The sequence below is a fragment of the Dipodomys spectabilis genome, unplaced genomic scaffold (genome assembly GCF_019054845.1).
Source record: "Dipodomys spectabilis isolate Male_0828 unplaced genomic scaffold, ASM1905484v1 ptg000174l, whole genome shotgun sequence".
NCBI lineage: Eukaryota > Metazoa > Chordata > Mammalia > Rodentia > Heteromyidae > Dipodomys > Dipodomys spectabilis.
The window spans coordinates 3813720-3840259 of NW_024870851.1; the positions used below are offsets into that span (position 1 = coordinate 3813720).

General features: G+C 44.7%; 1 protein-coding gene across 2 annotated transcripts in view; it reads right to left on the bottom strand.

Annotated features, from left to right (window-relative positions):
* Positions 1–26052, bottom strand: part of Itga6 (integrin subunit alpha 6) — a 91172-nt gene extending 65120 nt beyond the window's left edge. For both annotated transcript variants that reach the window (XM_042694107.1, XM_042694108.1), the window contains exon 1: positions 25675–26052. In XM_042694107.1, the coding sequence (XP_042550041.1) occupies positions 25675–25856 (182 nt within the window). In that variant the 5' untranslated portion in view covers positions 25857–26052. The remainder of the gene's footprint in view (positions 1–25674) is intronic.
* Between the last annotated feature and the right edge of the window lie 488 nt (positions 26053–26540).

Here is a 26540-nt window from a genome sequence, read left to right on the forward strand (position 1 = left end):
CCGACATTGTAAAGCTGGTTTTGACATGACATTTTGTACTTCTCATTGTTGCAACAGGTCCACCTGAATCCTTAAACGACTTGTTTGTCCCCATCTCCTCCACATGTTATACTGACATCAAATATAGTGAAAGCAGGGGTTACACTGTGGGGGAGGGACATACAAAGCAACCAAGAAATAATCTTATAAATGCGTTAGAAACACATGCATGAAAGAAACAAAAACATTAAAATACATATTTGAGGGTTCGTTTTCCTAACATCACATTCTCTGACTTTTTCCGCTTGACTCATACCTATACTAGATATTGCAAATAAGGGAAACCATGGGACCTATGTTTCTTTGGGCCTGGCTTACTTCACTTAATATAGTTTTTTCCAAGCCTTTCCATTTCCTAACAAATGGGGCAATGTCATTCTTTCTAATGGAGGCATAGAATTCCATTGTTAACACCCCTGATACTTTTGACTCTCTCCATCAGGCTGATTTTTGCTTCTCTCACAGCAACTCACAGACAGAAATTACAGCAGAAGTATCATTCAAGCTGGATTGTGACAGCCCAGCCTCACCACCACTATTACTCCTCCTGCCCCCCCCACCTCCAACAACATACCTCACCTACACTCAGCCTGATGGAGAGGCACTGGAGAGGCATCTGAACAAGTCATGTCTGCATTTCCATTGTCTCCAATTCCTCCCTCATCTCAAGCTTCCCCTTCCACCATTAGCAAAGCCTGCCTATGTTGCTGTGTGCTGTAACTGGACAGAGCACCCATCCCTCTAGCAGGCTTTCTGCCTATCTGGGGCCCATGGTCTTCATTCCCTGAGTTCAAAGAGACCAACCTGATCCCATCTTTGTGGAAAGAGGGATGAAGACTCAGAGAACACCTGAATAGATTGTAGTTGGGAACTCTGAAGGCATTATCCATTAACTGCCTGGAAGAACTGCAAGGTGGAGGGAAGCTGGACAAAGAAAGCTGACCATATACTCAATGTACATATGTGAAAATGGAACTAGGAAACTTGAAGAGTCTGGTGGGGTTTTAAAAGGGTAGGGAGTGGGAGGAAGGATGATCAAGATACATTATACATATAAATAGACATGTTAAATTGAAACTCCCCTATACAGCTATTTGAGTAACTAACACTCATACAAACTGACATACTTTTTTTGGGGGGGGGGGCAGACTTGGGGCTTGAACTCGGCTTGGGCACTATCCCTGAGCTTCTTTTGCTCAAGGCAAGAGCTCTACCACTTGAGCTACACCCCCTCTCCGCCCCCCCCTCCCCCACTTCTAGCTTTTTTGAGTAGTTTGGAGATTAAGAGTCTCACAGAGTTTCCTGCCCAGGCTGGCTTTGAACTGTGATCCTGAGTTCTTAGCCTAATGAGTAGCTAAGATTGCAGGCATAAGCCAACAGGGCCTGGCACATTTTAGTTCCCCCATCCCCCTGGTAATGGGGCTTGAACTCTGGGCCTGGGCGCTGTCCCTCAGCAATTCAGCTCAAGGAGAGCGCTTTACCACTTGAGCCACAGAGCCACTTCCAGTTTTCTAATGATTAATTGGAGCTAGGAGTCTCAATGACTTTCTGTCCAGGGTGGCTTTGAACCTCAATCCTCAGATCTTAGCCTCCTGAGTAGCTAGGATTACAGGTGTGAGCCACTGGCGCCTAGTGTTCTTATAGATAGAGTCAAATTCGAAAACCACATTTCATTACAGCATTGAACAGAATCCCCAGAATGTCAAATTCCTTTATGATCTTGATATGTAAAATCACCCAAGTAAAAATGGAGAGCGAAAAGGCAACAGACAAGATAACACACACAGCTTTAAGTATGGAGTGATTTCAAAAACTCTGACAGACTCAGGAAGGGCGGGGGACTCCTGCCCTAGTATCTAATTTTATGATTTGAAAATATGAGACTGTTGCAGCTTGCTGCCACTCGGGGCAGTAGAGGGGCCTCCTGACATAAATCATGAAACATAATGGGCCAAGAGCAAATGTTGGTAAAACTGGCAGTGAGAACAAGCACCAGGGCAACTACTCACTGGTAACACTTGAAGCAGTAACACTAAGAGGCTACCGTACAGATAGCCATTGCCCCTATGGGAAGGGTCCCACTATCTGTGTGTCCTTCAAGGTGATACTGTGTCTATTATGATCATTGCTACAATTGCTCCACATGAGGAGACTGAGGAGACTGAATGAAACTGAGAGCTCACTTCTCTTAATTTAAGAGACTGACTATCTCTGGGGCTTTCCAAATCTAATTCAGTTCTGACTTTCTAATCAGATTCAATTAGGAACCAGAATGGACAACAGGAGGAAAGAAAGAGACAAGGCTGATATGCAAGTCATTCAGTGTCTGACAGATTTAGCCTCAGGTTCCCTGGCTGCTCCTCTTCCATCCCATCTTAGACCCTTCCCAGTCTCTTCCGGGAGCTAGAAATATCCACTCGCTGATGGCTTTCAAAGCTTCTCTTCAGACCCAGGCTTCTTCTCCCCTCAACTCCATGCACATAGACACCAACAGTCTACACCTCCAGTTAGCATTCTACATCTACTATGTGCTAAACAATCAACTTTTCCCCATGGGTGTGTGAGGAAAGTTTCTATCAAAGTTTGCTTCCTTTCTGTTCATCTTGAGAGAATTGTTTTTCTGAAGGGTTTCTGCTTTGGCTAGGTAGCTTGGCCCTTGTTAATTACATTTTAGCTACATATATCCTTTGAACACTTTAAGACATCCTGTTAGAAGCTCCTTGGATTTTAGTTACATCCTATTAATTAAGACACATCCTTTTGCAGATTGTGAATCTGAGCTCAGCCAATGTGAGCAGAGGGGTTAGGGATAAAAAGGGAGCAGCCTGCTTGCTCTGTATGCTTGCTTGCCAGATTTTTGGCTGATGGTGCACCCTTCTGCAAAAGTAAACATTACCTTGCTGAGCTCCTTTTGAGTTGGTGTCCTTATTCCTATGTGACCCCCCAAACATCCCATGCTATTTCTAACAGGTGGGCCCCTATAAAGTTTCCCTATGGTGTCAAATGCACAGATATACACAGGTACTCAAGCCAGAGGCCCAGGAGTCACACCCTGGATTATTCATTTTCCCTCCCAACCCACATCCCTTGTATCAATATATTTCATGGGCTCCTTCTGTGCGTTTGACTCTGAATCTGACCACTTCACACCTCAGCGGCTCCTTTGCTGTGACGGGGTCTGAGCCACTATCAGATGTCCATTCTAACTGGTCTGAGTCCACACCTGTTCCCCCCTCCCCCAGCACAGCCTCCACAGTGCTAACACTCTTCTTCTTACACGTAAGTAACTTCCCATCACTGATCTCTCACAGACCTATGTGGCTTTCCACGGCCACCAAAGTGAGGTCCCTGGTAGATGGCTCTTATCTGTGTGTTCTTCCACCACAAGGACCTTCGTTCTGTTCTTTTGAACCCACTACCCTCATTTTCCACTTCAGGGCCTTTTCAAGTCTTTCCCTTAGCTCAGAACACTCCTGCTGTGGATATAGATGGGTTGCTTTCTTCATCATTCTCAGGTCAAACTCAACCAATTTCTCAGAGAGGCTCTCTCTTGACAATCCTAGCTAAAAGTTCTCTCTAAATTCCTCCTTGTGCTCAGCCTATAGGATAATCTCCCTAGCCCTCATCAGTATTTGAAATAGTGCTATTCAACCATTGCTTTTCCTCTACTAGTATACACCATTAGCTTCGTGGCTGTTGGGACGCTTGTCCGCTGAAAAAGGTCCCTAAATGGCACTTAGTACATTCTTAGTATTCAATAAATAGGATCCATACAATCCTAAGTAGATACTACTCATGCACCCTTATTTTTTTCTGGGCAAGGGAAGCAGTAAACTTGAGTTATACACAAACTACTTACATATATAGGATGATCACTAACTATACAAAGTCCTTGCATGTCATACTTTTATTCAAATAAATTTCAGTAGTGGGAGGGTTAGTTACCTCCATCTTTAAGATGCAGAACTCAGCCAGGTGCTGGTGGCTCACACCTGTAATCCTAACTACTCAGCAGGCTGAGATCTGAGGATCACAGTTCAAAGGCAGCCCAGGTAGGAAAGGCTGTGAGACTCTTATCTCCAATTAACCACCAGATAACTGGAAGTGGCACTGTCTCAAAATATGGTAGTGTGCTACCCTTCAGCAAAAGAGCTCAGAGACAGTGCCCCAAGGTTAAGCCCCGTGACCAACAAAAAAAATTTTTAGACGATGCATAACTTTAGGATCAGACATTTCCTTGAAATGGATAGTGTGTCCCCCCACAACTTCCTCCCCCCTCCCACTGCCCCCAGCTGGTTCAAGCCAGTATAACCTAAGAGCCATCCTTCCACCATCAGGCCAAGCTGCCCCTGTCACACTGTTTCCTGACATCCCCCGCTACCTGGAGCAGCTGTATCCCCACCACTCCCCAAGCTCTAGGCTTTACCTACCAAGCTGTCTGCAAGATTTTGCTCAAGTTCTACTCTCTGTAACGTGAATTTCCTTGGCCAGGATATCTCCCACCCTCACCTAACCAGGCTACATACTTCCTGAGGCAGAAATCTTAGCCTAATTTTTGTAACCTCAAGGGCCTTTAGCCAAGAAAAATCAAACCTGTCTTTAACTTTCCTAACTGGCTGATCCAGTTGGACGAGTGTGAGCTACAACTCACAGTGGAACAGATCTATTCACCTTCTAGCATGGAGTTTTCGTGTTTACACAGAAAGTTGATTACAAGGCTGAGGCTGTCTATGAACTACAAAGTCATATTTTGAACACTACTTTTCCAGAAATCACCAAGAAAAACATACCCTACCTGCAAATTAGTTTAAAAAAGCATTCTGCACGAGCGCGCGCTTGTGTTGGGGTGTGTGTGCGTGCATGTGCATGTGCAGACACTGGGGTTTGAATTCAGAGCCAAGCTCAAGCTAGGCTGTTTTGTTTTGTTTTTGCTAGCCCCGGGGCATGAACTCTGGGCCTGGGCACTGTCCATGAGCCTCTTTGTGCTCAAGGATAGTGTTCTACCACTTGAGTCATAACACAGCTTTTTCTGAGTAGTTTATTGGAGGTAAGTCTCACACACTCTTCTCTGGGCTACCTTTGAACTACGATCCTCAGGTCTCAGCTTCCTGAGTAGCTGAGATTACAGGTATGAGCCATGGGTGCCCAGCTTAAGCTAGGCTTTTTACCCTCAAGGATGGCACTCTTACACTTGGATCTACTTCTCAACTTTGGCTTTTTGCTCATTAACCAGAGATAGGTGTCTCAAGGATTTTTCTACATAGGTTGGCTTCAAATAGCTAGAATTACAGGTGTGAACCATCAGTACTCAACTAAAAAGGAAAATTATTATTCTTAATTCATTGGTAGCTATCATCTCCCATGCTCTTACCATGGGAAAAGCATCTGCTATGTGTTCATTCAGTAGACACTATGACTACATCCATTTCATAAATGTGGACCCTAATTCTAAGAGGAGAAACAATTTGCCCAGGGCCACAAGGCTTCATGGTGACAATAGGGAGCTTTGTCCAGCACTCCCTGGCTCTCTGATCTTGCTCTGAACCACTAGACCCCCCAGTCAGCTTTCTGCTTGGTTTGATATCACTCAAGCACTTTGATTAGCCACTTTTTAGAAAGTCTTTCTTTATAAGAGGTTGGTTATAATTAAAGACTATTAAGTACTTTATCATCTATTCCACAGGAGCCCAAAGAATTACTTGTCTTTAACTGAATCGTAAGAGCAGTAATTTTGCCCTTGCCTTCCCAAAATTTCACAAGAACCACTCCCCTCCTGCACATCACCTTGAAAGAGCAAGCTGGAACTAAACTTAGGCTCCACTGACTATGAAATCATGTGATGGTTGAGCCTGTGGGTTATGGTTCTTACTGTGCATTTTCCTTTAGGTATGTCTGACTAAAAGCAATAAAACCTGTGTATAAAGAAACATACAAGGTAGAACCCGTTCTACCTGTAGCTTACATATCTTTCCTATGTGCTAGAAGAAAAAAAATGAAAATTGCAAACACTGAGTTCCACTACTTAAAGGGAATGCCAACTCAAGTGTTTAGAGCAGGAAATGGAGAAGAGGATGAGAGAGGAATTCTGGTTCTATCCCTGTGACGCATTTTCAGTGTGACTGAAAAGATCTCAACAGAAAAATACCATTAGCACCAACAATATTAAAAAAAAAAAAATCACAGCAGCCACTGGCCACTACTTAAAATAGCCAAGAATTTCACTTCATTGCTGATGCTGGTGACTCACAATTGTAATCCTCACTACTCAGAAGGCTAAAATCTGAGGTTCATGGTTCAAAAGTCAACCAGGGAAGAAAAGTCCATGATATTTGTATTTTCAATAATCTAGAAAAATGCTGGATTAGGCATGTAGCTAGATGTGATAGAGTACTGGCTGTGAGCAAAAAAGCTGACGGAAAGCATAAGGCCATGAGTTCAAGCCCCAGCTCCAGCATGCGCACACTCACATACACACAAACACACACACACAATTCCACATTTCATTAAAAAATAAAGCTTTTAGCTTAAAAGAGTTCCAGCTGATCAAGCAACTTATACTGGTAAGACACCAGTCCAAAGTATTAAAATAAAAACACTGCTGTCAAGTAAGAAAGGGGAAGTGGAAAAGTCCCAAGTTCTAATAATCTCAAGCAACCCTATTCTTTCAGTTTCACAAACTTAGCTGCCAAATCTTGTCAAATGTGGCATTTATCACTTTCTTTCTAAATTATCAGACACCTAACTTTTCAGTTGTAACGTTACATTTGCCTTCATGAGTCCACTCTCTAGTGAGTTTTCCTTCCAAAGGAGCAATTCTAGGAAGCAATGTAGGTAGACTAGGAGCCCACAGTCCCATCCTCAACCTTCACACAGTGCTTGGCTAAGGTAGTTGCCTAGTACATCTTTGTTGGGGAATAATGTTTATTTTTATAATTCATTTTCATTATTAATAATTTTGTATTCAAGCATGTGCTAACCAAGCAAGCTTTATTTGTTTTTGCCAATACTAGAGTTTAAACAGAAACTGAGTGCTGGTCAAAGCTAGCACTCTACTACTTGAGCTGCAGCGCCACATCTGGTTTTCTGGTGGTTTATTGGAGTCTCATGGTCTTTCCTGCCCAGGCTGGCTTTGAACCATGATCCTCAGATCTCAGCCTCCTGAGCAGCTAGAATTACACGCATGAGCCTCTGGCAGCCGGCACCAAATAGGTTTTTATAAGCATCATATCAGTACTAACTCTAAAGTTCCTTAAAAGATGCTATCAAATAAATCATATCTCATTTGCAAAGGAAAAAATGACTTCAAGTTTCATCATTTTGTAGTAAAAGTGTTTTGAATAAAAACCAGAAAGAGAAAAGGTATCTTTAACAAACTTACAATTGGTTGCCTACCATATTCATTTCACTATTCCAGAAGCTTAAGAAATCCACAATTGCAGTGTTTTGAAAAGGGTACTAATATGATCATATAGCTTATTTTCTAAATGAGATAACTAAAACAACCAGCTTAGCTGTGCCAGAGACAGCTAGCTCTTCTCAGTATTGCCTCTCTCCTTTTTCCACAGTAAAAGGTTTTACTTTTTGGTCATGGGGCTTGAACTTGGGGCCTGCATGCTGTCCCTAAGCTTTTTCGCTCAAGGCTAGCACTCTATCACTTTGAGACACAACTATACTTTTGGTTTTCTGGTGGTTAATTGGAGATAAGAGTTTCATACTTTCCTGCCAAGGCTGGCTTCAAACCAAGATCCTCAGATCTCAGCCTCCTTAGTAGCTAGGATTATAGGCACAAGCCATTGGCTCCTGTTTAGTAAACAACTTTTTATGCTGAGCTTTAGGCCACTCTGTAAGAGGAGTTCTGGTCCCAGTATTCCTTTCTAGATGGACAGGCCACACACCTGGATCCTGCTGAATGAGCTAATGACAAGTATCACATCACCACTTGCAATAATCTTCCATAGAAGGTGGTGTGGCATGCATGTGCCTTTGGCTCTGCTCTTTGCTCCTGTTATCACAAGCCTACACTATAAATGCTGCCATCTTGGATGAGTAACAACAAATGAGTTATAGACACCTCAGAGCAGCTATTCATACTTTTCTAGACTAGGAAGAGAAAATAAAGAAGTCAACATAAATATTTACAAAAACCAGGCTGGGAAGGTGGCTCAGAGGTAGAGCGCTTGCCTTACATGCATGAAGCCCTGGGTTCGAATTCTCAGCACCACATAAGCAGAAAAAGCCAGAAGTGGTACTGTGGCTCAAGTGGTAGAGCACTAGCCTTGAGCTGAAGAGCTGAGGGACAGCGCCCAGGCCCAGAGTTCAGACCCCACGACTGGCAAAAACAAAAAACAAAAAAACAAACATTTGTATCTTTTATTGTTCCATTCCTACACTTAGATAGATATTTAAAATATATTTAGGAACTAGTACGGTTTGGGAGCCTATTAAATCAGCTCAAGTGGTGGTACTGCACTGGCAGTGTGACACAGAGACTTCCTAGGACATTTGCCATTGAGGTACTGGGCTGTGGGGAAGCTATGTAGAAGGGATAAGAGGTCCTATCTACCCCCTCCTGGAAGCTCATTCTTTCCTCTTTGCCCCATAACAGACTAGCATGTCAAAACCACAATCAGCCAACCCCACTGGTAGAGTGGCCTGTGGTAGTAGCAGATGGCTAAGACATTTTGTGAACTGGATGAGAAGATAGCCACTCCTCTAGAATCAGCCCTGATCATGAAAACACTGGGCATTCTACTTCATGAGGAAGGAATTATCTAGGTGAAACAAGGGAGGTACAAAGTTCTCCACAGCAGCACTGCTTTTAATAGCTAAGGATTAGAAATTATCTAAACATTCAGGCTGCTTAAATAAATCATGATTCATCTTTAAAAGTAAATACCATACAGACACAAGTCTAAAACATGCCAGCGAAGAGAAAAAATAGAAAAGAAAAAAAAAAGGGAACAAGGTACAGAATATACCTGGCATGCTACAATAATATTGTTACAATATTATACAGATATGTATTTGCTTCTAAATATATAAGCACTGTACAAGTCCACTTGTTGCTGCAACAAAATACCTGAAGCTGTGTCCTTATAAAGAAAAGAGGTTTATTTAGCTTATAATTTTAGAGGCTAGAAGTCCAAGATTGAGTGAGTGGCCTCAAAGGTTTAGGCTCTGATGAGACTCATGACTAATAATAGCACCACTATGAAGGGAGTACATCATGTACAAGAGATCACAAGATAAAATGGGAAAACAGACACTTAGGGTCTAGACTCTTTCCTCTTATAACAATCTACTGCCAAGGCACTAATTGGGGCTCCTTAAGAACTATTAATTCTTTCTGAAGGCACACCCCCATGATCTACTGACCTCCCACTAGGTCTTGACTCTGTAAGTCCCACTGTTAGGTCTTGACTCTGTAAGTCCCACTGTCTCTCAGCACCAAGGCTTTAACACATGAACCTCTGGGAGGATAAACCACATCTCAACTGCAGCAGGTGTGTGGAAAGAATTCGCAACAAACCTGTAAAACAATGGTTGCTTCCAAGAAGAATAAGGCAACTACAGAACAAGCATAGACTATTACTTCTACTCCACAACTCTTGGTAGTTCTTACTTTTTTTTAATTAAAAAAATTTTTATTGTAAAGATGATGTACAGAGGGGTTACAGTTACATGTCAGGTACTGAGTCCATTTCTTTTTGAACAGTGCCACCCCATCCCTCATTTTCTCCCAATTTTGTACCACATAACTGTACTACCTATTTAAAATGTAATTTAAAAACAGATCCCAGAGCCACTGAAGTCTTGCAAAGAAAATGACATAGAGTCATAGAGGTAAAAATCAGTGGCCAGAGGTCATGAAGCAAACCTATAATTGTACAAACAAGCTCACACATGCTCTCGACCGAGAAAGTTGCAGGCAGAAAAGTCAAAGCTGACTTTTTCCAGCACGCTTCATGGAGGTATGACACATCTACCAAAAATGCATGAGCACACACCTACTGGGAGCCAGGTACTACACCACCCTGGCAAGCTAGCCAGGACCTTCAAGTGTCCACATAAGGCAGAGTAGAAAGATCTAAATAAAGAGAATGCCAACAGCTCAAAGAAGAGGCAAGAGTTCCAATGGCCCCACAGTCAAAGGAAGTGCAGAATAAAACACAATATTGACTGTCCCCATTGGCAAAAATCTCACTTAGCTTTAGAAAAATATCAAACACAAACACCTCCTCCCCTCATGTCCTCCCCTCCCTTAGGAAGGATGAGTCAGTCTAGCCTAGGAGAGTCCGAATATTTGGAGTGAAAGTATAATAAGTCCTGCTTATATAGCTGTAGGGTCCCAGTGCCTTAGTTTTGTACTCCAGGGACACTGCCAGACCAGGCTATAGCAGCCACAACCTACAGAAAGAGCAGGGTTTCCCGGACACAGTTGAGTCATCTCCTGAGGCAAGGTCGTTAACTTATCCCCTATCTAAAGCAGTCCTGGTGAGGTGTGGCAGAGTGGAGAAGGGGTGAGAATCCTTGTACTGAAAGGTTCAAGAGCTGGGATGAAGCTCACTAGTAGTGCTTTAAGGCCCTCAGTTCTATCCCCAGCCTCACTGGGGGAGTAGAGGGCTCAGGGATAACAAAAAATACAAGGAACACAAAGCTACTTCTGCATTTCTGGACAGAAGGCAAATCCAAGCCTAGCTTCTGAGGAATGCCAGTCATCTCCACAACACTCTAGGATAGAGAGACACACAGGATTTGAACAGATCTACTTATCTGCTTCAGCAGATCTGATAACATTTTTACAAAGACCGGACATCCGCTTACAAATGAGTGCAGAGCAGGGGATTATGGGAACAGCTCTGCTAGGGGTTGGCTGTGTGGTTATGACCAGTTATATGACTCATGATCTATAAAATGGAGGAGGTACTCTGCCTCTCTAGAACCTCCCCGGCTTGTCTCCCAATTTTGGCAGGTGGTACATCATTTCAATGGCAAAATATTTACAAAAACATTATTGGGTAGTAGTACTAGAGTACTAGGCTATGCGTGCTCTACACACAAATCACCTGACTCACATCTTGGGTTTAGATTTCTCTTAAAGCACATTTTATGCGAGAAAGTGCCAGGCTCTACACTGAACCTCTAGGAAAAACATGTAAACCAACCCCAAGCCTCTGTCTTCAGAGGTCCCACAATTCAGAACTTTCAGAAGCCTTCTGTTCTGAGAGCTCTTGAATAATGAATTAGAAGTTTTACCATGAAAACCTGAATAAGAATAAAGCCAATTAAATTTAACAAGATCTGGGCAGTAGAAAAATTAGTGTATGAAGAATTGGTATGAGGTACAGAAAAGGAATATGTATATTCAGAGGTATATTAACAAGACTCAAGAGAAGTAGAGTGGGGATAAGTCAGTGAAGAAGAAAGCATTTATTTATAAGACAAACCAAAGATGGCCTTACCACATTGTACATAGTGTAAATGGTAATCTCTGAACAAACAGGCACTTCCTCTGGAACTTTGATCCCTGAGTACACCATTGTCAAAGGAAAGTCAGCTCTGCCTTCAGTATGGGGCTAAAGTAGCTCTCAGTTTCATTTTAAGACACCAAGAATAACAGCAAGATATTAAAAGATACAATTAAGGGCCTAAGATGAATTACTCTGATTTCTCAAGGGACAGTGGTGATGGGCCACACGTGAAGAAGCCAGGTACACAACTGTTGAATTCAATTAGCAGTGGTCCCTCATCAAGATAGAAAAACAAATTTAAGTATGAGACTGAACTTCAACTTCTACCATAAATTTGTTAAACTTACTTCCACTGCCACTAGTCTATACGTAGTTCTAGTTACCTAACCAATACTTACGGTGGTCAGCATTTCTGAGCAATACAGAACCAGCTGAAGAAGCATCAGGGTGTCCACTACAACGTGAATATGTGTAAACACGACTGAACGCTACACTTAGAAGTGGTAAGATACAAATTTTATGTTATCCATTATTTTACTACAAGTATTTTTTAGTACAAAGGTGAAAAGGATTACTCGAAAGAACTTGTCTGCCTAGTTCCTGTTCTCTAGATGCCTTTAATATATCTGAGTGATTCAATAACCCAAAGAACACTAGAAATATTTATGGAATATTGATTTCTCTGGATCCAAATCAAAAATGACAAGATGTTGGTCTTGTTCTTCGGACTCACAAAACAACAGCAGCCATATCATATGCAGCAGGCAGATATGTATGGAATGCCTGCCATGGGTCACCAGGGCAGACAGGTGCTCATGTACATTCAAACATCCGTAAGCAACCTATGCTGACTCACATGGTCCCAAGGAATTCTGAGACTCAGCTGATAAAGACACTGTGGTCACTTGGTCCAATTTTTAGCAAAGGAAAGAAAAAGCAACAGTGAAAATGTATATAATATATATATATATATATATATATATATAAATACATATTCATTCTATTGTAGGCCACTATGTGGCAGACATTTAAAAACTGAAAGAAGGGCTGGGAGTGTGACTTAGTAGTAGAGTGCTTGCCTAGTATGCATGAAGCCCTGGGTTTGACTTCTCAGTACCACATAAATAGAAAAAGCCAGAAGTAGCTCTACAGCTCAAGTGATAAGAATGCTAGCCTTGAGCAAAAAGAAGCTCAGGGACAGTGCCTAGGCCCTGAGTTCAGGCCCTAGGATTGCCAAAAAAAACACCAATAAAAAAAAAAAAAAAAAAACCTTCAAGTAAAAGGACATGATTACACTGAACAAAGGCAGGTAGACACAATTAATGGCATCAGGCCTCACTACTAATTGGCTGTCCTTGAAATTGCTAGGTCTCAGTCTTCCTTGTACAGAAATGAGATTGGACTGGTCAGTGCTTCTCAATTTCCTGACAGCACTCAATGACAGAAGACAACTGAACACATATGAGAGGCTTAGCACAAAGTAACCACCAAGGGCTCAAAATATCTTTAAAATCTTAAGTTTCATATAAAATAGTACACATATTTCATCTTCCATTATGAAGATGTTAAATTTCTTTTGCATGTGTATGGGTTTTTAAAAAACAAAAATTGGGGGGCGGGGTAGACATGCGCCTAGTCTTCATTCCCTAGATACCTTGAACTCAGGACCTCTAGCTCTAGATTGGCTGTTTCATTCAAGCTGGCACTGTCACTTGTGAGCCATATCTCCAGCTCCAGTTTTGTTTTGTTTTTGTCAGTCATGACCTCAGAGCCTGAGCACTGTGCTCTACCACTCTGAGCTACAGCTCTACTTCCAGTTTCTGGTGCTTAATTGGAGATGAGAGTCTCATGACCTTTCCTGCCTGGGCTGGCTTTGAACTGTGATCCTCAGATCTGAGGCCCCTGAGATTATAGGCATAAGCTATTGGTGCCCAGTCCTATTTTTATTAATTTTTTTATTATTTTTTGGGGGGGTCCGGTCGTGGGGCCTGAACTCTGGGCCTGGGCACTGTCTCTCAGCTCTTCAGCTCAAGGCTAGCACTCTACCACTTGAGCCACAGCACCAATTCCAGCTTTTTTCTTTTTGCTTATGTGGTGCTGAGGAATCGAACCCAGGGCCTCAAGCATACAAGGCAAGTGCTCTACCACTGAGCCATCTTCCCAGCCCTAGTCCTATTTTTAAACAAAATAAACTATCATATTTCCTGGGGAAGATGCAGCATACTGAATTGTGGAACACCTACCTGGGGGAATGAATTCTAATATCCTGATTAGTCATAGTGTTGTGTAACTCCAAAGAGGCTCTGTTCCTTTCAGATTCGATTTACCTCAAGGTCCATACTACTTATCTTGAACAAAGAGATTGAAAACTGACAGTAGTTTAGAATCAAAGGGCTAAACTGTCCTCATTTTCCACCCCCCCAGACAACTCAAGGCCATAGGTTATTCTTATTCAGTTAGTGTGGTGGGTATTGGCTAAGCTGACTATAGCCAGCAGGAGCAGGAAGGCTTGACTTTCTCTCCTGTGAGTTCCTGCCACCCACTTCCACCCTAGTGTCCACTTTGCCTGCAGGAGACATGGAGACCATACCAGCTGAGTTGTATTAAATTCTGGAGCAGCAGCCATCCTGTGCTGGAAAGTTCTCTCCACACCGCAAATGAGACTTAAAAGAATTCAGCTCAATGCTGAGCCCGAGTGTTTCATGTCTGTATTTCTAGCAACCCGAGTTTGTGATCTGAAGAATGTGGTTCAAAACCAGCCATGCAGGAAAACCTAGGGAACTCTTATCACCCAAAAAAAGCCACAGGTGGAGGTGTGGCTCAAGTGGTAGAGTATCAGCCTTGAATAAAAAAAAGCTAAGAAAGCCTGTAATCCTAGCTACTCAGGAGGCTGAGATCTGAGGATCATGGTTCAAAGCCAGCCCAGGCATGAAAATATATGAGACTCTTATCTCCAATAAACCTCAAAAAAAAAAAAAAAAAAAAAAAGCTGTAGCTCTCAGTTGCCCAAATACAGGGGGGAAAAAGTGGGGATTGGGAATGATTTTTAACACATGCCCATTTTACCCATTTTCTCCTCCTTCTTCCCAATCTCCATCAGGAGGCTGAGATCTGAGGGGCATGGTTCAAAGCCAGCCCAGGTAGGAAAGTCCATGAGACATCTAAATCCAATAAACTATCAAAAAGACAGAAGTGGAGCTGTAGCTTCAATTGATAAAGCACTTGCCTTGAGCAAAGGAAGCTCTAGGACAGCACCCAGGCCCTGAGTTCAAGCCCCCAAACCAGCACCAAAAATAGTAGCAGCAGCAGCAGCAACAACAACAAAAATCAAAAACCCCTCAATCCCATTCTCTCTCTGGTGCCTAGGTCTTTCCCTTTCAAAGCAAAACTCCAAGAGTCCCTGATCTGTCTGATTGCTGCTCTCCTCTTCTCTCACAAACCAATCAGCCACTGTCCCCATTCCTCCTCCACAAGGTCTCTTGGACAGTCCAAGGTCCTCCTCCTCCTTACTAACCAGTGATTCCTTCTCAGTAACCATCCTCATGTAAGGTGGCTTACAGGACAGTGATTTTCACAATTTCCACCTACACTATTGGCTATTCATCTCAGCCTCGGCGCCTGGGTCCCCTCATCTTCTGACCCCACATGAAGAAAGACTGCCCACCTTACCCTCTATCCCTGGGTCCTTGTCCCGTTCATTGATCCTATATGGAGCCTAGTAGCCTCCAGCTGTTCTTCAGTCCTTTCCAGGTGAACTCCAGACTTATTCAACTGCTCATGGGTGTAGATGGTTTAAACCTAACAGGATGAAAACCAAACTTCTGCTTGTCACCAAATCATTCCCTCTCACAATTTTCCCCACACCATAGGACAGAACTTCATCCTTCCAAGATGCTCAAACCAAAAGCCTTGAACACATTCTTTCCTACTTCTTATCTAGTCCACAGGATATCCTGTCGGCACTACTTCAAACTATGTCCAGAATCCAACCACTAGCTATATCTGGCTACTACCTGATCCAACCCACTATCGCTACTAATTACAACGTTAAAACAGAAGACTTTAAAAAAAAAAAAAAAAAGTCTGGCTACGCAGCCCAGGTTGGCCTCAACCTCTCTCTCTCTCAGTCCTCCTGCCCCAGCCTCCCAAGTGCTGGGATTACAGGTGTGCATCACCATGTCAGGCAGAATCACTATATAATCCTTGCTCCCAGTCTATTGTCAGTGTAGCAGCCAGAGAAATCCATTTAAAATCAAATTGAGACTCTGGATATAGCTTGCCTGAAGATATAGAGTGCTTGGCTAGCATGGTTAAGGACAAGGCCTTGGGTTTGATCTTCAGCATTTAAAAAATAAAACAAAATAAACGACAACAACAACAAAAACACCTTTTCTGGGAGAAGGCTGTTGCTGCATGGAGTGAGCACTTGCCTATTATTATATATCCCAAGGCCCTGAGTTTGGCATCTAGCACTACAGAAAATCAAAACCAAATTCAGAATATACCATACTCTTTTCAGAACCCTCCAGTGGCTTTCCATCTCATTAGGAGTAAAATGACCTATATAGCCACACACAGTTTGCCTCCAAGGAGACTACCTGGCCTCCTGGATTTTCCTGACTAGACAGCATTCTTGCTTTTGCTTCGAGGCCTTTGTACTAGTTGTCCACACTGCCAGCAACGTTCTTTCTTGCAGCTTACCTTCTCAATGAAGCCTACCCTGATGAGCAATTCCCCATCCCTTCCTTTTTCCACTTTACCCTCATTCACTGCCCACTAAAACACCTGATTACTGTCTGTTTCCCTTAGAACATAAGCAGGGCTGTTTATTTCATTTGCTGTTGCACCTCCAGCACTAGGGCCAACATCCTGGATACTCAGTGAGTGCCAGTTGAATACACACCTTCTATAGGAAAATAAAATAAATCAAGATGCTCACTAAAATTTCTCTGGCAGGCCCAGAGCTTGTTCTCTTATAAGTCTTCAAGTGCCTTTTAGGCTGAAATAGAAAACAAATACGAATCAAAGAATTAACTAAGCTTTATCCTAAGGCTTTGAAAAATCTTTGCAGACACTTGAGCAGCTAAGCTCCCGGAAGGAGATCACTGTCCCTCAGCCCTTAGTTCCTGTGACCTTTGAGTAAGTTCTTAGGTCTTCAAAGCTGCCTTACACTTTACTCCCTTTCTCAGTCAACCCCAGAGTAGCCCCAGGACTTTACTGAATACAATGAAAGCATTAGAAACCACTATTCTTTCTAAGATGGGTGTGGTAGCTAGGGTCTAGACCAGCATTTGGGGCAAAAAGTGAAACCCTATCTCCAAGTATGCATCAGAGGAAATTAAAATAATAAAAGGAGCTGGAGGCATTCCTCAGAGGTAGAGCTCTAACCTAGTAAGCCTGAGGCCCTGAGTTCAAAGCCCCAGTATCACCCACTGTACCCCCCCACAAAAAGAGAAAGTTCCTTTCATTCCAAACTGGCTTATCTGAAAATGATATCTGAAATGGCCTTCCAGTACCCTAGGCATTAAGATACTTACTAGACTCCTAAAGTTTCCTCCTTTGGGATCCTCCACTGTGGCAGGCCTTTCGCTTAGCCTTCCTTAGGTCTCTGTCCTTGAGCCTCTAGAAGACTCAAACCCATTTCTGCATGTCTCTCCATATATATATAATCTCCCTGATTCTTACAGTTAGTTACAATTAGTTAAATGTCCTCAAAGGCCTGTGTTAGTGTTACTGGGAGGTGGCCAACTTTGAAAAGATGAGGCCTAGGGGAAGGAAGTTAGGCCACTGGGTCTGTGCCCTAGAAGGGAAGACTGGACCTCAGCTCCTTCCTCCCTCTCTCAGCCTCTCTCCTTGCCTCATTCCCAGTCTCCCTTTAGCTCTCTCCTTCTCTACTCCTTCTCCTTCTTAGACACCAAGTGAGCGTCCTACCATGATTTTCTGCCTTGTTCCTACCATGTTATTCTGTAACAAAAACAATAAAGCCAGTCTACTAGAACCTTTGAAACCAAGAGCCAATAGGTGATTTTGAAGTTGACTTTCTCAGGTGCTATGGCACAGCAACAGAAAGCTGACTAACACACTGACCTAAAAGCCAGCTCCCAGCCCAACTTTTTCCAAGTATTGTCTTAAGTTGGTCCCTAGGCCATGAGTGGCCTATAATAATTTCTTAGAACTATGTATCTGCATGTCCACCTGATTGTGTCTGAGCCTCTTTGAGCTCTCCTTTGTTTGAAAAGTCAAATTTGCCTTATGTCACCACAAAGCTGAGCTCCTTAATTCCCATCCACAGATTCCCTATACCTTACCTTCTCCTCAAGTATTCCATATAGCCTTTTCCTATCTATCTCCAGTCTCCCTGGAGCCTTGGAAAATTCTAAACATTTCCACCCTAGCTCTTGTTATTATCAATAACTTTGTTCTAAAGAATCAAGCATGTATAGCCAAGTAAGCTACCATCTGACAGATGCATTAGAAGGAACCAGCTGTGGAAAGACTTCTCCTCAGCAAAGAGGGAGAACAGAAGAGGCCCGCACCCCACCCCACGAACTGCCAACAGCCCTCCCACCCAGGACAGTTGAAATAGTGGCAAGGATCCCTTAGTTAATTTTATGTCAAGCTGCTTTTACAGGACCACAACAATGTCAGCATGTTCTAAAGAGAAGGGCCTTATTTCACAAGCACCAAATGAGTATCATCTCAGGACAATTTGGTGTCTTTCTACCCTCTGAGTCAAAATGTTCACCACATTTGCAGGACACCCTGGCACACCAACAATCAAAATAGCTTCAGTTCAAAAGAAGCCTCAGTAGCCTTGATATCGCCAAATAGAACAGACTTTTTGTAAACAGGCATTACCCAGTGCTTCCCCCTAAGTCTTATCACTAACCTGCAAGACTCTTTCCAAAGTATCCCAAGGCTTATTTTTGGTTTTGTTCTTTAAAAATCTATTTTCTCTAAAGAAATAGGCTGACATGTTTCTTTCACAAAAAAGAAAAGCAAAGAAAAGAAGAGAAAAGAAAAAAGGCAAGCTTCATATAACATGAAAATAGAGCTAGCTGGTGGGCAATACTCAAGACTCCCGTCACTGGGTTTGGCTTCTAACTATTAGTTTTGAATGGTACTTTCGTCCCCCTAGAACTCAGTACTCTTCCTTATCCTTTAATTGGTTTCAAAGACTTGCTGGTTTATTTTTTAAAATAGTTTCTGCGCCAATTTGGATTCAACAAAGCATCAGTGATACCCAACACTGAAATCCAGCACAAGGGTGAGACAGGGTCGGCTCCCTGGAACACCAATGAAAGGTGTTGTTACACAAGCGTGCCAACCGCAGGACCAGGATGCTGGTTTGCAATCATCCTGCCTTGTTTATCTAAACAGAAAAGCCAGACGGCAGCAGATGAGACAGTGGTCATTCCACCCTGTTATTTGACAGGGACTGAGTCTGGTGAAGGGTCCAGCTGCCTGCCCAACTTCTGGACTAATTCACAATTAGCCTCATAATTTAGTTCTGAGGGATCATGGTTTGCTATTCTAAATGCCAGTTTAGCAAACAAATCTGGGAAGAAAACAACTTCCAAGGATACTCTGACCAAGTATCTTTCCAACTTTAGGCAGCTGCATTGTCAATAATCAGACACTTCCATGCAAATTCTTTCCTGCTATACATTAGCTTCAAAATACTAACAAAAATAACTCATCAACCTGGTCCAAGTAGAGTATAAATGAGCTAGCAAGGAGGGAATGTGGGGCTACTTTCAGAGTCAAACCTCTGAGAAGGGCCAGGTATATATGGCTCACACCTGTCATCCTAGCTATTCAAGAGGCTAAGAGCTAAGGATTGTAGTTTGAAGCCAGACTGGGAAGAAATGTCCTTGAGACTTTTATCTGCAATTAACCAGCAAATAGCCAGACATGGAAGTGTGGCTCAAGAGGCAGAAAAAGCCAAATCAAGTCCCTGAATTCAAGTCCCAGTAGCCCAAGTGCGTGCACACACACACACACACACACACACACACTCAAGAGGCAGAAAAAGCCAAATCAAGTCCCTGAATTCAAGTCCCAGTAGCCCAAGTGCGTACACACACACACACACACACACACACACACACACACACACAGACTAAGAATTCCTGAACAGTTGGTAGTCCTTACCAATGAACTTATCCTAGAACTGCCCAAGCAGGCTCCAAGGTGTTCTCTCAGAAACCTCATCTTGCTCGTATACCCACCACTGAACACTGAAACCTTTCATGCTTGGCAGCTATAAGGCACATTTCTGAGGTGAGCTTCCTGCACATGGTAACTGGTGAATGAAAAGGGAAGAAATGGAAAATGTGAACTTAAATATTATTAAAAGAAGAACGCATGCACATTGAGCAGGCCAGGCAAGTCGGATTTCAGAGCAACTCTGGCCAGCATGTCATGGCCACTCTGCCTCTTACATCTTTGCCTTCTGTGTCTATTAACAAGCAGCAAGGGCTTCCTTTGGGCCAGAATGAGTCTCTGGCATGGTTATCCTTACTTTACAGCAGGAGAAAGGGAAGCACAAAGCAGTTAGATCTCCTGTGCAAGGGCTGGGAAAGTGGCTCAGTGGTAGAGCGCTTGCCTTGCATGCATGAGGCCCTGGGTTCGATTCCTCAGCACCACATATGCAAAAAGAAAAAAAGCCGGAAGTGATGCTGTGGCTCAAGTGGTAGAGCACTAGCCTTGAGCTGAAGAGCTGAGGGACAGCGCCCAGGTCCAGAGTTCAGGCCCCATAACCGGACCCAAAAGAACTCCTGTGCAATGTCATAGCTAGCAAAGGGTCGAAGGGGATTTGACTCCAGCTGGCTCTAGGCTCAGTCCTTGTCCACGACATCACGGCTGCCTTCTGTACAAACAAGGAAAGTCCCTCTTTTTTTTTTTTTTTTTTTTTTTTTGGGTCCGGTCCTGAGGCCTGAACTCTGGGCCTGGGCGCTGTCCCTCAGCTCTTCAGCTCAAGGCTAGCGCTCTACCACTTGAGCCACAGCGCCACTTCCGGCTTTTTTCTTTTTGCTTATGTGGTGCTGAGGAATCCAACCCAGGGCCTCATGCATGCAAGGCAAGCGCTCTACCACTGAGCCACCTTCCCAGCCCTTTTTTTTTTTTTTTTTAATTTAAATGCTTAAACGCAGAGCTTGAGCGTTATCCTTTAGCTTTTTTACTCAAGGCTGGCACTTGACCCACAGCTTTACTTCCAGCTTTTTCGGTTGTTAATTGGAAATAAAAAATTTCACTAGGCTTTTCTGCCTGGGCTGGCTTTGAACTGTGATCTGCAGATCTTAGCTTCCTAAATAGCTAGGCATGAGCCACCAGTACAAGGTGGGAAAGCCCTTCTACTGCAAACCCAGAGAACTGTAGGAACAGATTCTTGGATCACACTTAAGGAAATTGAAAAATAGATCTGGCCCTAAGAGCCCCTCAGATCAGCACTCTGAAGGACTCAGTCTTTCCCATCCACCCCAAAGGCTGGAGTATTGACGCAACCCCCAGATGCCCACTCTGTGGCTCTCTGTACCCTACCCAAGGAGCCCCTTGCCATTCCACCTAAGGAGTTAAACACACTCAAGATTCCTTTACTCTCCTTGAATACCTAAACCTTCCAGTATGAATCTGCAAGTGCTCACCTGTGCTTATTTCCATTTGACCCCATAGAAGTTGCTTTCAGGAGCTCTATTCCCCACAGCCCTTCTTCTCTAGCTAGACTCATTATACAACCAACCCAGCAAATCCTGAGCACCCCAATGTAGGACAGGGCAGCTTGTATTTCTGAGATTAGCTTCAAAAGTCTGCCTTTAGTAAGGGCAAAACCCAACTGTCATTTAAAATCACCATGAAGAATCCCTTTGCTGGGACCTAGGTCCTTAAACTCAAAACCAAAAGTGAGCTCTACATCTGTTTCCATCACAGCCAGTTTCTTTCTCCAGAGACAACAGACACCTAGGCCTGAGAGGGGAAGGGCAAAGGGTTAAATAAAGGGATGGTTCCCTCTCCTCCCATCCTGTCCCCTCAGCAGGGATCGCTGATTTCACAAGTTAAATTGAGTGCATGATATGACTTCTGCTATATCTATCTGCAAGGCACATGGCAGGTGCATCAGGCAAAGATGAGCCTAAGACCCTGCCCCCTCCCCCTAGAACCTATTATCCTGTTGGGAAGAGATTAGATCACCCTAGAAGATGATGGACAACAGGTGAACTTCAGAGCTGTCAGGCACGTGTGCTGCTGACATTGAAGGGGAGAGGAATTGCAAGATAGGATGGGTCCCTGAGATCTGATTATATTTTTCCTTGAGATAACAGGCTGCACTGACGGTGTTGCAGGCACACCTGGCCCTGTCATCCAAGCAGATGACAGCATTTCTGCTTTGTGTCCACTGTCCCCACTGAAAATGCTGAAAAATTCATTAGCCCAGGCCTTCACAGCATCACAGTTCCAGCATCTTTGGTTACAAATATGTAAACCCTTAGTATGCTGTTATGTTAAAATAGTCCATATTACTAAGAAGGCAGAATGACTTCTATTGTATGAATGTTAAACCAGACTTTGTAATTTACATTACATATTACGTTTTCTAACCCAGTCATTACTTAGGTCTCACACAGGCCTGTGTTCAAATTAAACTTGCCTACTTCTGTATATACACACACACACACACACACACACACACACACACACACACATCAGGTTTCCTCTAAATCTCCTTGCACATTTTGGATTTTTCTCCACTCTTAGGACTCAAGGTGACCCAGCCATTCCTGGAGGATGGCCCTGGGCCACATGGCATTCTAACAGAGAGAAAGAATCAAGGAAGCCAAGACCTTAGGTATACATCCTGGACACAGCTCCCATCTGACTAATGACAGTCTCACTGCACCAGGCTTTTAGAGAAGGAGAACTCAGAACTTGGTCCATGGCCAGCTGGAATAGCAGTCAATAGGAAGAGAGTCCAGGCACCAATATTCAAATAGATAGCCCTGACCCATGTGGGAAACTGTATAATAAATCAACATACTACAGTTCATTTCCAAAACTCAACTGCTTGCCAATTTCTGCAGATCTGATGGACTTTTTTGACTTTTCCTTTTAGAGATGGCATGAGTATGAGTCAGAAATACCAACTTCAAATCCAGATTCAGTTAACATTCTGCTTTAGTAGCTATGAGACTGTACTAGACATTTCACAACTTTCAACTTCAGTTTCTTCAACTGTAAATGGAGACTGTGGGCTGGAAATATGGTTTTCAGAAAATGACAAGTTTGAGTGAAACTCAGAGGAAAGAAATATCACTGTCAGAAAGGTAGGGTCTTCTGGAAAACAATGGTAATGAGAAACAGAGAAAGAGAGATAAAGAGAGGAGAAGAGAAGAGACAGAGAAAGACAGACAGAGATACCCTTTGAAGGAAGAAAATGAGGATTGGGAGCAATCCAGAATCTTCCCAGGTAAGGATCACTGCACAACTTCCTCCTGAGTTCCACCCTGTGGTCATACATAGATCCATCTCTTCCCAGAAGAGCAGTGGGATGATTCATAGGACAGATATAACCAGTCACCACCACACACCTGCAATCTCTGAGAATGACTCAATGCTACCTACCTAACAGAAATTAAAGATCACAGTCAGCCATTCACGTAATAATATAATCCTTCGGAGTCTTAAACTTCTTGAGCAGCCTAAAAACCTTCATGAAGTTTCGTTTGGGGGCTCTCAAACACAGTAAAATCTTAAATAGAGTTAAAGGTTTTACTAAGTATGTAGATGGCATGGGAGAACATTTCTAAAGAAAAAAATATACTAGGTTTTCTATACCGATATTTGTCTTATATCTTCTCAAAGTCACTTGTTCAGTAAATCTGCTTTTATTATGAGTCTATTATGAGTTGCTTTGGGTTTCAGAAACATGGTTAAGATAGGATATTAACCAAACAATAGCCTTTTGCTTTACTTTTAGGCGAACTTAGCATGACGAAATGTCTGCCGTAACTGGCACACAGTAGGCCCATGCTTTTACATTTATCATTGTCAGCATCTAACACTTAGGCAGGTAGGCACTTCTTGTTCTTTTAATCTTCACAATAACCTAAACAAATTGTAATAGCTCAAAAGAACAAAGACCAAAGTAAATGAATAGCTACTTAAATAATGGCCAAAAAAGGAATGACTTTATCTCTCTCCCATCAGTTCCTGAAATATTTCCTGCTTGGGAAACTGGACCAGAAGTCTCAAATCACTGACTGTCATTTATATGCACATCCTTCTCTGTCAACAGGCTGTGTGATATGGGTGGCAAAAGTATACAGATTCTCCAGGGAGGTCCAAAGTAGCTGGAAGAGCCTAAGATAGGGTGGAACAGCACTGGACACAAGCATTAGCCCCCTACAGTGTGGTTTCTATGCCAGGGTTTAGGGAAAGATGAGCCTCTTTGGGTGGGCCTCTTCCTTTGATGAGCACCTAAGGATGGCATTTCTGTAAGGTGTGAGGGGCCAATAGCAAGCTTCTTCTTGCCCTGGGGAAGACCTGTGGCAACTCTAAGACCAGAGAAGCCCGGTAGTAGTGACAAGTTTCAACAGGCATGTGCTCACCTTGATGACAAGGGATTCCTGGCTAAAAGCACATTTTGCAAACTCCATGCAAGGGCATTTCTTGCCTCAATATTTCCTCTTCACCACATCTGCTCAGACCAGTTGAAACCACCAGTCTGAGTGGCCTCTGGGGCAGAGAGAATATCAGGGAGAATGTATTTCCTCTGCCTGCCCACAATCACTTCTGATGAACAAGTTCCGACACTCCAAAAGATATCCACACACAGTATGCTCAGACATTAAACATCACCCAATAACTGATTAACAGAATCCACCTCTCATTTCAGACTCACAAGTTAACCACAGTTCTGAGAAAAAGCAAGGAATGAACAGTGGCCAGGCCTGCAGATTCAGACCACCTGCCTTGCCAATGCTTCCCCTACCAGAAAAGCCTGACAGAAAGACTCAATATCTACAAATTCCAAACTTGTTAACGGAAATCAGGATTTCCTCCAGATCTAAAACTCACACTGGCTTCTAAACAGTCTCTTACTAAATTGTTGCTGCACTTTGCTTTCTCCGGTCTGTTGGTCCTGGAAGGACCTGGGTTCAACTAAAGGCCTGAGTGGGGAGGGGGGAACCTTTTGTTGTTCAGAGTGGTTTTCCCTAGTAGCAAGGGATCAAGAATGCAGCCCCACAGCGATTAGGGCGACTAAGCTCCAGAACACTCTCTCCAGTCTAAAGAGTTCGGTCATGTGGGAACCAAACACTGTTTAGAGAGAAAAGGAGAGGAGAAGAGTCTTCACTTTCTCCTGGGAGGAACAGTGATCTATCTGCTGGGGGTGAAGGGGGGGGATGGGGATTGTCACTTCCGAACCTCGTTTGCTAAGTCCCAGCTCAGATCCGATATTTCGCTTTAACCCCTGGCCAAACCCAACCCAAGCAGGGGCCCCACGGGTCTCCGTGCGGCCCAAAGGTTAGGGGGTTGGGCGGGGGAAAGGGGGGGGGGCAATGGGAACACCACTAGAGAGATTTGTTTTCTCAGCTGATCTAGTGCAGCTAACAGGTGCTTGGTTAAATCCATCCTTCAGGGGGGGAAAAAGCGTGCAAAAGTGACTCCTACAAGGAGTGCCCACCCAGCAGGAAAAGTCACGCAGGACCGTTCGGAAAGTGGCTCTCCCAACTCCCGCGAGGGGATCCCATGTTCCTTGGGCTGGGAAGAGGCCTGGATCTTCACACACACACACACACACACACACGTGTGAAACTAAGCAAAGCGTGCCACCTGCCGGGATCCTAGCAAACAAGCCTGGGGGGGTGAGGGGGTGTTGAGAACGAACTGGCAGAAAAGCACTTCGTTAAACAACAACAACAAAAGTAAACTCTCCCCGGGGTCCGGGGCTGCACGCAAGAGGGCCGGTGCCCAACGAAGCGCGCAAGCGCTGGGCGCCGCCGGCCGGCGACCACCACCCCGCTCCTCCCCGAGGCCGACGGCGTCCCGGGCGCGGCAGGGGCAGAGCCGGGCACGCGGGGCGGGCGGGAACGCCGGGGCGCGCCCTGGCCCCGGCTCTCGCCCGTCCGGCGTCCCGGTGGGGGGTGGGAAGAGTCGGGGAACTCACAGCCGCTTGTCCTCGGGCTGCAGCTGCCAGTGCATGGCCAGCGAGAAGCCGAAGAGGCTGCCGGGGTCCCCAGATTTCCGGATCACATTGTCCTCGCGGGTGTCCAAGTTGAAGGCTGAGCCGAGCCGGGACAGGAGTCCCGCCGACAGGTAGAGCAGGCACAGCTGCCCCGCGGCCGCCATGGGCGGGAGCCCGGGGAAGGGAGCGGGGTCTTGCGGCGGCCGCGCTGCGCTCAGGGCTGCCTTCGCGTGCGGGTCCGAGGCTGCCTGGCGCGCGGCGAACGGCCGGGGCCACCTTCGCCTCTCCTCGCCACTGCGCCCGGCCCCACCCCCCGGACGGGTCCCGCTCTCGGCCCGGCCGCTCCCCCTCGCCCGCGGCTCCCGATCGCTGAATGAGCCCGTTGTTCTCTGGAGACTCGCAGGCGTTTTATCAAGTGACGAGAACGCCCGCCCCGCCCAGTCCCCGCCCCTCCGGCCCCTCCTCGCGCGCGGTCCGGCCCGCCGCCCGCACCTTCCGCGTCCTCCCGGCCTGCGCGCACGCAGCCCGGCCTTCCCCTCGGTCCCTCCACCCTCTCCCCTACCCCCCGCCTCAGCCTCGCTCACCGCCTCTCACCTGTCCGGAAGCAGCTACCCGGGAGACCCCCCCGGGGCCAACCCCCGGCCAAGCAGCCCCGCCCCGCGCCCTCTCCGGAGGGAAGCACTTGTATTGCAGCCCTGCTGCGCGCTAGGAGCCAGAAAGGTGTCTGCTACCTGTCAGGAAAGAAAGGTGCAGGTATTGCACCGGCCTGCTTGCCTGAAGCGGCCTGGGCTTGCACCCGTGCGTTCTAGGAGGGTCCACGGGCTGCTTAACTTAACGCGAGCCCAACT